The 12,204-nt window shown below is 44.6% G+C and overlaps 1 protein-coding gene across 1 annotated transcript in view; it reads right to left on the reverse strand.

Annotated features, from left to right (window-relative positions):
• Positions 1 to 12,204, reverse strand: part of LOC147626510 (uncharacterized) — a 71,566-nt gene that overhangs the window by 55,299 nt on the left and 4,063 nt on the right. The window contains exons 2-4 of the mRNA XM_086816590.1: positions 10,780 to 10,941; positions 10,603 to 10,668; positions 10,328 to 10,471 (exon numbers count right to left, since the gene is read on the reverse strand). Coding sequence (XP_086672716.1) covers positions 10,328 to 10,471; positions 10,603 to 10,668; positions 10,780 to 10,941 — 372 coding nt within the window. The remainder of the gene's footprint in view (positions 1 to 10,327; positions 10,472 to 10,602; positions 10,669 to 10,779; positions 10,942 to 12,204) is intronic.

The raw sequence follows: 12,204 nt of genomic DNA on the forward strand, positions 1-12,204 counted from the left end.
TGACTTCATGGCACGCTCCCAAAGAGCCTTGTCTGCCCTCTGTAAAGCCTCCTTATAACATGAGGGCTCCCCACAGTCAGTGAGCATCAAGTAGTCAACCCTTGGAACAAACCTGTCAGGGGCTCTGGAGGGTCTAGTGGACCTCCGTACCCAATGACCATCATTTGCAGGTTGCTGTCCAGCCTGCATATCACCCATTGGTGGCTCCTGTTCCATGCCATAAGGCTGAAAAATCATGCCCGGTATCTCCTCTAACTGTGGTATATCCATAGGGATATCTTCTGCCATCTCTGGCTGTCCATTTGGACCATTTTCAGCACCATTTAAGGGCTGGTTTTCCTGCTGTAATGGCTGATTTACAGCCCTTTGTTGTTGTCCATGATGTCCATCATCATCAAAGATGACTCTGCCAGGCTCCTGTTGCCTTGCAGGCTCCTTATACATGCATGTTTCATCAAAAATGACATCATTGCTGCGTATGATCTTTCTATTCATGGGATCCCAAAGTCTATACCCCATTTCACCTCTGTCACCATATCCTAGGAATATGCATTTGTGAGACTTAGGATCAAGTTTGGTGCGCATTTCCCTGCGTATGTGCACGTACGCAACGCAACCAAACACTCTCAAGTGCTTGTATCACGGAGGCTTCCCTGTCCATACTTCTTCTGGCACTTTCCCACCAAGCCTCGTGTTAGGTGACCTGTTTATAAGGTGAACGGCTGTCATAGCAGCTTCAACCCAAAAACCATGAGGTAATGCAGCATGTGACAACATAGAACGGACCTTCTCCTGAATAGTCCTGTTCATCCTCTCTGCTGTCCCGTTTTGTGGAGGATCATAAGGAGTAGAGAGCTCCCTCTTGATGCCTTTAGCATCACAAAAGTCCTGAAACTGTTTGGACATATACTCTCCACCATTGTCGGAACGCAAAGCCTTCAGTGCTTTGCCAGTTTGATTCTCAACATGAGCAACAAACTTTTGAAACACTGAGAATGTATCACTCTTCAAACGAAGAGGATAAACCCACACCTTGCGTGTGGCATCATCAATAAAAGACACAAAGTATTTTGCCCCTCCCAAAGAAAGCTGAGGCATCTCACATACATCTGTATGCACAAGCTCTAACTGAGCATCTTTCTGTCCAAGAGCTTTCTTGTGGGGGCACTGCAGTTGCCTGCCATATATACAATGCTCACAAAACTGAAAACTTGAAAACTTTAGAGAAGCAAGTAACCCAAACGAGACAATTGCTCCATTCCCTTGACACTCATGTGTCCCAACCGGCTATGCCACATAGAAATTTCCGGCAGCTCGGTTGCATTTACATTAGCATGGTGACAAACACCTGCATGCATAAAGTAAAGAGTGTCCACCTTAGAGCCTCTGGCAACAACCAGTGAGCCCTTACTAATTTTCCACTTTCCACTACCAAATGTGGTAACATAATCAGCATCATCAAGCTGTCCAGTAGAAAGCAGATTCTTCTTGATCTCAGGCACATGCCTGACATCATGGAGCATAAGCTCTGAGCCATCTAAAAACACAAGCCTCACATCACCTCTGCCAAGAATCTTGCATGCATGGTTATCACCCAAATACACCACTCCTTCATTGCCAGCAGTATACCTGACAAACAAGTCTCTGCAACCTGTGACATGAAAGGAGGCACCTGAATCAATGATCCATGAGTGCATACCATGACCACCTGTAAGAAGTGAATGGGCATCAAGTGAAGAAGTAAATAGGACCTCATCCTCACTGCCACCTGCATGTGACACATTGATTTCTTCAATCTTGACTCCACTTTTGCCCTTTGGCTTTACATCTTTGGCTTCATCCTTCTCTTTGTCTTTGCCTTTTCCCTTTTCTTTTTGATCATTTTTCCACTTGTAGCATTGCTTTTTAATGTGTCCCTTCTTGCCACAATAATGGCATTCCAAATCCTTTTTGGAGCGAGACTTGCTCCTTCCCCGTTCTTGGCTTTTCCCCCTTTGCTGGGATCTCCCACGTGCATTCATTGCATTGGACTTTCCAACAGAGTTGTTTTTCCTGTTCATCTCTTCTTGAAGAAGAGCACCCTCAACATCTGCATATGACAGCATAGCATTCGAATTGCTAGTGGCTGTCATGAATGTGTCCCAACTCTCTGGCAAAGTGCATAACAGAAAAGTGGCTTTGAACTCATCGTCCATTGCCAACTTTTGATTGATGACCTGGCTGACAATACCATTAAACTCATTTAGATGGGCTGTCATAGAAGCCCCTTCCTTCATCTGAAGGCCTATGAGTTTCTTCAACCAATACACTTTGCTTGAGGCACTTTGTTGGGCATACAAGTCCTGCAATCTCTGCCACATTCCCCAAGCTGTCTTCTCTTCACGAATGCTGAAAAGTAATGAGTCTGACACAGACAACATGATAGTAGATCTTGCCAGCTCATCCATATCTTCCCACTCTTCAGCAGTAAGAGAAGCGGGCATCACACCCCTTTCTTTGATAGGCTTGTGCTGCTTTTTCTGGAGCAACACATTGTAGCACGGGGTTTGCCAAATATCATAATTATGCGAGCCTTCAAGCTTCTTGATGTGAAGCAATGAAGAGCTCTCACCTGTGGTTGCCATAGCAAAATGCAACCTGTCAATGCCTGACTCCCTGCAAAATGTGCAAACACTGCACCAAAAGCACACAAAGTGCTCACAGTTTTTCTCCCAAGCTTTATCTCCCACTGTGGAAGCACGAATGCAACTTTTCTCCCACTTTATGTGATGAAATTAACAAAATCTGGTTGCTGCAGATTTTGGACAGCACCTTAAATGTGCTCTGTTGCCCTTCCAAAGTACTGTACAGCAGTACCAAGTGCTCACCTGTGATGTACCAAACCTGTACCGGCAAGTACAGCAGCTGAAATTGAACCTTTTGGTCACTCAAAACAGTGTACAGCCATGCCAAAACTTGCACAAAGTTGTGCCAAATCTGTACCAGCAGGTACAGTAGCAATAAATGCTCTCCTGGCTGTCCAAATGAGTGAAAATCAGACTTTAAAGTCCCGAACACTGCATACAACAGTCCCGAACAGAAATTGGGCAAAAGCCCCTTGACTGCAAGCTGATTTTGGAGGATTCAAGGCATAAATGTCTTGCCTGCTGCTTTGCCAAGCTTAACAAGCATACAAACTTGAAAAGCCCCTTGAATTAAGATCAATTTCTGATCATACATGGTACATTGACGCACATGAAGGCATCCAGAGTGTTCACGATGCTTCCCCCTGGCCACATATACATCAAATACATGAAACCCCCTTGATTTACAGGCACATTAAGTGCTTGTAAGGCATCAACACATTATCCACAGCATCAAATGCGATTGCCTGCATGCAAATCAACCAAATCGGCACAAAAGCCCCTTGATTTGCACTGCAATTTGCTGCAATTTTGCCCAAATGTGCGATTTTTCACATCATACAGCATGTATGAGTGCTTAATTGCACAATTACATCAAAAGCCCAAATTTCGACATCCAATTTCCTGCAAATTGATCCTGATTATGACCAATTTCTTGCAAATTGATCCTGATTGTGACCAATTTCCTGGAAATTGATCCTGATTGTGACCAATGTCACCCAATTTTGCCAATTTTGCTCAAAATTGAGCAATTCGACACCTGTATCTGCTCAATTGTTGATTGTGCTTGCTCAATTGCAAATCCCAAAAAAAATTGAGAAAAATATCTTGTAATTTTTTGATTTTTTCTCTGATTTGCAGGCGGGTTTTTGTTGTTGCAGGAAAAGAGGGGTTGATGATTGTTGCTTCTGTTCTGTGCAGGTGAGGGGGGCGTATCGTGAACACTCTGGATGCCTTCATGTGCGTCAATGTACCATGTATGATCAGAAATTGATCTTAATTCAAGGGGCTTTTCAAGTTTGTATGCTTGTTAAGCTTGGCAAAGCAGCAGGCAAGACATTTATGCCTTGAATCCTCCAAAATCAGCTTGCAGTCAAGGGGCATGTGGGAGACATACACAGAGAAGCAAGGGAGAGAGAGAGAGAGAGAGTTGTGGGGATAAGTCAACTCATCAATAGCATTAGTGTGTGACTCCCCTATCACACATGTATATTGCACTAGTACACATAGTGCACTTAGTACATTAAAAGTACTAAGTGTACTATGTACTATAACTTATGGGCTTGTACACACTATAAGGGTGGGCATAACGCCTTTACCCCAACAGCCTTCCCTTTGCCCTTGTTATTGTTATTACTGCCTTTCGACCGTTGGCCAATTAAAGCCTCATAACCTCCGCCCTATGGAGGGTTCATGAATCGCTCTTCCTGGTCCAAGACCATGGGCACAAGCTCCTCCAATGTGATGGTGCTGAGCCTGCCACCGGTAATCAACGAAGAGTAAAAGGCTGAGTACTGAGAGGGCAAATGTGACAGCAACATTATGGCCATATCCTCTGGCGATATCTCTTTCCCTGCTTGGAGCTGAAGAGCCTGCAGCTTGTTGATGTGCTCTCGCATCGTCGATGACTTTGCAAGATTCATCGCCCGCATCTGAACTTCCAAGGAGATTCTCTTCATGGGTGATACCTTGTTGTAGAGAGAAGCCAAATGCTGCCAGATACCTCTAGCCAACGTCATATGCTTTATATGATTGATTACCTGTGGTGTGCAATTAAGGAAGATGAAAGAACGGACTCTAGTATTGACACGATCCCATAACTGTGCCTATGCCTCCCAGTCCTTCCGAATAGAGGGTAACTCCCCTTCCTCTAACTCCGGCCGTGGAACCCCAACAACAATGAAATCAGCCAAGTCATAAGACTCCAAAACAGATTCCATCATTACCTTCCATATGCCGTCATCGTTTCCGTCCAACTGACGGTCCACCGAGAACGTGGGGAGTGTCGGGATCTTCACGTGCTTCTCTGCCATCTCAAGTAAATCTGCCATTGTGGGGGTGTAACTGAAAAGGGAGGATGGGTGGGAAAAAATGAAGAACTAAACCTGCAAGTGGCTGTCCACCAACACGGCCTGCGTTTCGCTTGCTTCTCCTCTTCCCGTACAGCCCAAAACAATCCTCCAATCAGCACTACAAACAGCCCCCTCTTGCTCACACAGTCCTAAAATCTTCCTAGAGCCTAGAGCTCTGATACCATGTCAAAATATGCAGTGGAAATGAAGACAAGATCTAAAAACACCAGGAGCAAGTGCACAGCAGAAAAATGCAGAACTGAGAGAGAGAGAGAGAGAGAGAGAGAGAGAGAGAGAGAAGCGTATAACTATGCTATATACACAAGAAAATCCCGCAATATAATGTGTAGAGTGTGGGGGCCAAGGGGCCATTATATATGGCCCCATGCTACTGGTCCGCCAACAAAAAACAGCCGACAAGAGCAATAAATGCCCACGACCAGCACAGGGTGCAGTCGGCCAGTACAAGGGCAGGTGCTAGACAATCGTCGGGAGAGAATCCACCAATCGGCCAGCACACTGAGGTAGCCAACAGCCCTCCCATACCCAGAATGAAATGGGAAAAATATGGAAAGTGGGAAAAAATGAGAAAACACCTAAATCGGGCGTGCACACCCACAACAAAGGCCCTAGTGTAAATATAGGGACAAGAGATGACTGCTAACATAAACAAGTGCTAGGTGGTTGAGTAAACTAGCACTAAATGTAAGCCTTAAATAAAGCGGTTCCAATGCGTGTGAACAACCACTAGTATGTGAAAGTCTCTTGTGTAGGAACAGCCTCTTAAAAGGCATATGTGGTGGCATCATATTTGGCATATGTGGTGGCATCATACTTAGAATATGTGGTGGAATCATATGTAGCATATGTGGTGGCATCACATCTAACATATGCTTAGAATATGTAATGAGGTTTCTCCTATAAAAAGGACCTAGTTCTATAACGAATTCATGCTTTCCACTACATCTTGTACTCCCACAATCCCCTTAATCTTGTGTTGATCATCTTGTTGATTATCATCTCTCTTCCTCTTCTCCCCACTATTGTGTGGCTGCATCTAGACATTAGCTAACACGTATGACCACCTCCGTACAGTCACCACATCAGCCCGCCACCATTTCCTACACATTAGGGTTAAGCCTAACCCAATAGTGGTATTAGAGCCCAAGGTTCACCCTGCCCTATTTGAGCCCTTCGCAACAACTCAATTTTTTTCTGTACATCCTCGCAATCCCGCACGTCTTCTATAGTCGCACCACATCAGCTACCAGCGTACAGATCCCCGCCACTGCAGAAAAGTCTACACAGTACCGGTCCATACTACCACGTTATCACTATTGTACCGGCACATGTACCTGCAACTGTACCCTCTTCACCGCATGTACCTACCCGTACCTGCTGCACCAATTGTACCTATTATACCTACACATTTCAGCATTTGGGGGTTTTTACACAATCAAAGCAAACTCATCAAATTGGTAACAAATAACTCATTACCCTACACCATTTTGTTATTTGCAAGGGGATTTTCATGTATTTTGGCAAAGGTGTGCGCTACAAGCCAAGTATTTTGCTTTTTGTCAATGAGCACACACATTACAGGTGTGATTGCAAATTTACACTGGTTTTTACATTTGGACATTTGCAAATGGCTTAGAACGCAGGGAATGTATTTGGAGTTTTGGCACAGGAAGACAAGCTTGACGGGAGCAATTACTTCCTGTGAGGGTTCATGACTTAGAATCTGCTCGTGGCCAAGGAACTATGGGTGCGGGGATGACACCCATCCAGCCATTGCGCCTACCACACCTCAACGAGGTGAAGGGAAAGGAACTTATAGCGGGCTCAAGCTCAACCTGCAGCACCCTCTCAGGAGCAAAGAAGATGGGATGCAAGAGATGCAGTCTGTCTCTGCTTTGTCCGTCAAGAGATCAATAATACCTCATATTCGGTCATGCAGGACATCAAAGCAACATGGAACACTTTGGAAGCCATGTATCCATAGTAGTCAGACATTTCAAAAAACGCGTATATATGTAGCTTTATTTATGTTGCCCTGATAAGCAGCCCATAAAAGCTATAAAACATGTTGCATTTACACATTAAAACAATGTTAAGATTTGGAGATGATTTGTGGATGTGCAGGTTGCTAGTGCTAAAATCCCAGGCACAAGAAGACGTTTTTTCCAAAAGCGTGAAGTCTATGGTCGATTTGATAAAAATGCCCAATTTCATGTAGATAAGGTTTGAGCAGGTATGAAACGTGTTTCATACGTTTGAAACACTTACGAAACATTTTGTAAGTTTTGTACCGTATGAAACGCATTTCATAACTTCTATTCATGTATCATGTCAAAAATGAGGGTTGCATACCTAAAAAGGGAACTTGATGAGTTACACATGAATGAGACTTTTGCAGGTAGAAAAATATGTATGTTGGTAGGCGTGGCCACAACCAAGATTTTGTGGCAAATAGCAAGGGCAAAGGAAAATCGGGTGGCTATCAGCCTAGGGCTGATTCCAAACAGCCATCAAACAAAGACAAGGATGATGCAAGCAAGTCCAAGGAAAAGGCAAGTGCCACTATTGCAAGAAGCCAGGGCATTTAGATTGATGAATGTACAAAAAGGATTGCCAAGGGATTGAAAGCCTATTTCTACTCCGGTAGAACCCGGGCTTAGGTTGAGTATGTATGATGCAAGACAGCCTTGTGATGCCACTCTTTACAGCCAAGCTGTTGGCTGCTTCATTTACTTGTAACACAAGGCCGGATCCGGAGACGAGGTAGCAAGCTAGTTCAGTTCACCACTTGATTCATCGTTTCACGGAGCCAATAGCAATGACCATCGCTGCCCCTCTGGTGCATGTTCTCCTCCCCCGGGGCCTCCGACCCCGAAGTGTTGGGTCAAGCAGTTGACCACAGCTTCTTCTGATGCCTCCCCATCGAGGGAGCCGGTATTTCCGAGGAGACGGTGGCCTCCATTCGTATCCGTGTGGTTTTGCACCACTCCAAGCCTTCTACCTCAAAGAATGGCACAATGATCTTTTCCTCCCCCCTAAGTGCAGCGCCAAGAAAGGATTGGAGCACAGAGTCGGTGTCTACCCGCAAGCCATAGAGCTCTCACATCATCTACATGATCTGGGTAGTATCACTGACGTGCTCACTCACTTCTAGCCATTGGCACGGATGGAGGTGGGTGGCTCTGGCCATAGCAACTTGGGAGGGGAGATGGTGTCCTCCACCCCGGAGGTGCTCCTCTTTGGGTTTCTTCATGTTTCAGTGGCAGTACCTCTTCCTCCCTACCTTCGTTGTGACAGGTGGATCCGAGAGTGCATATTCCAGGGCTATCGTGCCCATTTGGCACGGCTTCACCCCAGGGCAGATAGTGATTACTCTCCGTCCAAACCCACACCCAAGACTCTTCGAGTGGAGGGCAGCTCCAACAATTCTGTCTCCCACCAATCTTAGTTATGTGAATTGTCTCATGAAACATTCAAGGTTTGGGAGGATCGCATTGATTTTAGGGGTCTGGGGTCCTTAGAGAGGAGCTTCACAAAGCTGTAGTTGGAGGGCCCATCGACATTCTCCTCCTACACGAGCATCATCTTTCCGAGGGGTGTACACTGTACCCACCCCTAGGGAAAGATCCTTCAAGGCAGGAGTCACACCTCTTGGTCCCATGCTTGTGGGCCGTGGCCCCTCCTAGACCCAAGGTGGGGAATGCATTTCCGTTAGCGAGCAACTACTACCTGCAGTGGTCAACTCAAGTACCATTGTCAGTAGAAGAGCTCAGTGCATGGGTGGTGATTTCGACATGTTACAGAGTTGGCAGAGGATACACTTGAAGGTGGCATGGCTACAGTTTTAGGCACAAAGTACTCGACTTGTGAAGAGTTGATTCTGGCTTTGAGGGGCTAGGATCCTTGGCATTTACCGCAATTCAGATGCAGCCCCGGGAGTCTGTGCTTCTTGAGATCTAACAGGAGGAGTACAGGCCCTAGCCTGTACAAATTAGACCGGTTTCATGTAGATGAGTGCGCTTGTGCAGTGTGCATGTGGTGGCGTGATTCTGGAAGGCACTACTTTCTCCAATCATGCACCTGTCATTTTATCCGTGGAGAATCCCTGGAGGCAAGACAGACATTTGAGCACCCAGATTCCAGACAACCTCATTCAGGACTCCAAGTATGCAGCAGGATAGAAGGGATCTGGGAGAGTCTAGATTTTTACTCTGGTTCAGCCGCAAGAGCCTTGGACACATGCCTCGGAGAGATCAGTAGTTTATTATAGGAGGCAGCACAGAGCAGATTGGCTGGCTTCTGAAAGCAGGAAGGAAGCATCCAGCGGAGCCTTGCCTCCTTGCAACAGCTTTAGGATAGTACCCCTGACAGTCCGTGGATTGAGGCTTAGTTCCATCGAGGAGCGGAGGGTGGAGTTCAAATGCCATGCCAGAGCCTCCTTTTGGACCCAGCTGAGAGACGTAACCTCTTTGTTTATATTTCTGTTTCTCACCGAAGGATTTCTCCAACACTTTTTCCTAAGTTTAGACTATCCCCAATTTCCCTTGTTATCTCTTCCAAACTATGATCTAACCCAAGTTTCTCAACTATTTCTCTCCATTTTTTCAGCATTTTTTACATCTAATATATGATGTCAAAGATGTGCCATTCGTTTCCTATTCCTAGCTTCGGGTCATTTTCTATTCCGGAGACATCATCCATTTCAGGTCCTTTCTTTTGCAGAGACATCGTTTCTGTTGCCGAGACATTTTTCCATTGCATGTAACTATGCTGCATGCATGCTACACAACGCTTCACTAGCTTCTCCTGATGCTGCTATGCTAAATAGGCTTTGTCCTGCCTTTTCCTATAACTGCCATACCTCTTTGTCCTCACCTTAAAATCACCCACATGTTCCTGCAATTTTGCCATTATGTACAATCCTACTTTTACCTGGTGTGAAACCACATTCCCAAACATACAGCTGCCCAAGTATTTGTGTTTGTCTATTGCAATATGAATTTCTTGGACCTCAATGATGTCCCCAACAGGCTGCTTCTTCTCCAAGTCTTTGCTCTAGGAGTGACTGATGTTCATAAGCCACCATTGATGGCTTGTAGGGCATTTCACCTAAACCTTTGTAGAAGTCAGGACTAGATTCTAAGATGCTTGAGCTTTCCAAATTCATGAAGCGTGCATGCCAAATACACTTTACTTGCCTAAAGCTCTTTGACCATATGAAGCATGCCATGTACACTCTTTACACCTGAGGCTTCTTAGGAGATACTCAAGACTTAGTGACGAGAAGCTAAGATAGGTAACCCACCAAGAAGAAAGATGGGAGCATCATACCCGCAAAAGCCAAAGAAAAACAGGAGAAAATTGGCCCAGCTCTGCGTTTGAAGGCCGATGCTCAGACGCCCTTACTCGAATGTGTTTGGTCATCTCTGTAACCAAGGACAATCGATCAAGTGCTGCCTCATCTATGCCTCCCATCTGTAGGTCCCAACACAAACCACAAACATGAGTTTGCAAGCAGAGTTTCAAATCACTTGAAAATGCTGCCCTAGATCAACTGACATACACATCTCATACATGCACAGGATAACAAATGGTAAGAAACGGACCTGATTGTAAACAAACAAGCTGGATAGCAGAACAGCCAATGAAAAAATCTGAGTACTATATGTCCCCTGGGCCAAAAAGAGAAACATGAACCAGCAAATGAATACTTTCATAGACGTAAGATCCACTGCAGAATGGGGATTATAAAGATTACGTTGGATCCTTCAACCAGACAGTACCGTTTGATCGTATGCATCAATGCCTTCACTGTCAAGAAGTAGAAGACTGTACTCAGTTCCATCTGGTGCTGTTCTCTTTAAAGGACTGCTCCACATCCAAAGGCCTTTTGTGCATGGCCGATGAGTTGAGGCCACCTGGAAGCCACCGCTCCTCCCCAACAGCTTTGTTGTCACAAAACAAAGAACATCAACAATCAGGCTCTTTTATACAAAAACTCCAAGAAGCACTCATACACACTAGCGCTTCTAGCTTTTATTTTGTCTTCAATAAACATGTACTTGATTGATACCCCGTATTCAGCTTATAAAAAAGAATATAATCAAGAGTGAGCGTGCTTTTCATGCTTCAAACATTTGGACACATGAAAAGTACAAAAATGTCTGGCTATCATACACAGCTGAAACTACAATGCCTATAAGGCCACTTATCCCTGAAGCTCCAAACAATATTTAAAGCTCTTTAATTCACAAAGAGCCCTATTAAAGGAGTGTTCCATTATTTCCAAGGGAAGCGATCCAATCTGTGTCATGGTCCCTCCCATTCAAGGATAATGTAGACATTAGGGTTCACACATAAGAGAACCTAAACTAAGGTGGATGGAAGATATCCATGTGTCAAAAGATTAAAAGCTTTTTAAACACTAAAAAGAGAAGAGCTTTTATTATTAAAAAGATGCTTTTTGGGCCATAAGTGAGTTTTAAAGCGCTTTTGTCAAGTGCTTTTGGGCAAGAACTATATATTCAGCTATTCTCTCATTGTTGAGACGTGTAAAAAGGCAAGAGAGCTCTCTAGCTAAGAACTTGTACTCAAGATTCCTCCACGTGTTTTTATCTAATATAACTCAGAAGGGGAGGGGAGGGGAGGTCGGCCCAAGGCAATTCTGACTCCTAGGGGAAAATGGATTGAGAGAACATCAAATTGTGTACAGTTAGGCTCTGAGATTAATCCTTGACTGTGATTTTTTAGTTTTAAGTTGTTACAGGTTTAAAAAAAGAAGGGACAAATGCAAAAAGAAAGAGAAAGTGTGTGTGTGGGTGTGTGTGTGTGTGTGTGTGTGTGTGAGAGAGAGAGAGAGAGAGAGAGAGGGGGAGAGATTTAAAAATGCACATTTGACATGCTCTACAGATTGCCATTGGTCAAATCAAAATCTACTCCCATTGCCTAAGATGTGAAACAAGGTTGTTTGGAAATTGACAATCACATGTTGCCTGTAGTACCTACAAGCTATGTACGATGGGGGAAATGGAGTTAAAGGAGTGTTGTCTTTTGGATGCCCTTGTCTACTATGAGATTAGAGAGATACCATTGCCTTTTTGAGAGGGTTTTGAATCTCTATCACAGTTCATACTGTACAAATGTCGGACTTGATAACAACAAGAAGAGGACCAATGAAGATCCTATTGTTGATAGACACATCACTCCCA

Source organism: Cibotium barometz, chromosome 22, assembly GCF_041138505.1.
Source record: "Cibotium barometz isolate CiBa-2024 chromosome 22, ASM4113850v1, whole genome shotgun sequence".
NCBI lineage: Eukaryota > Viridiplantae > Streptophyta > Polypodiopsida > Cyatheales > Cibotiaceae > Cibotium > Cibotium barometz.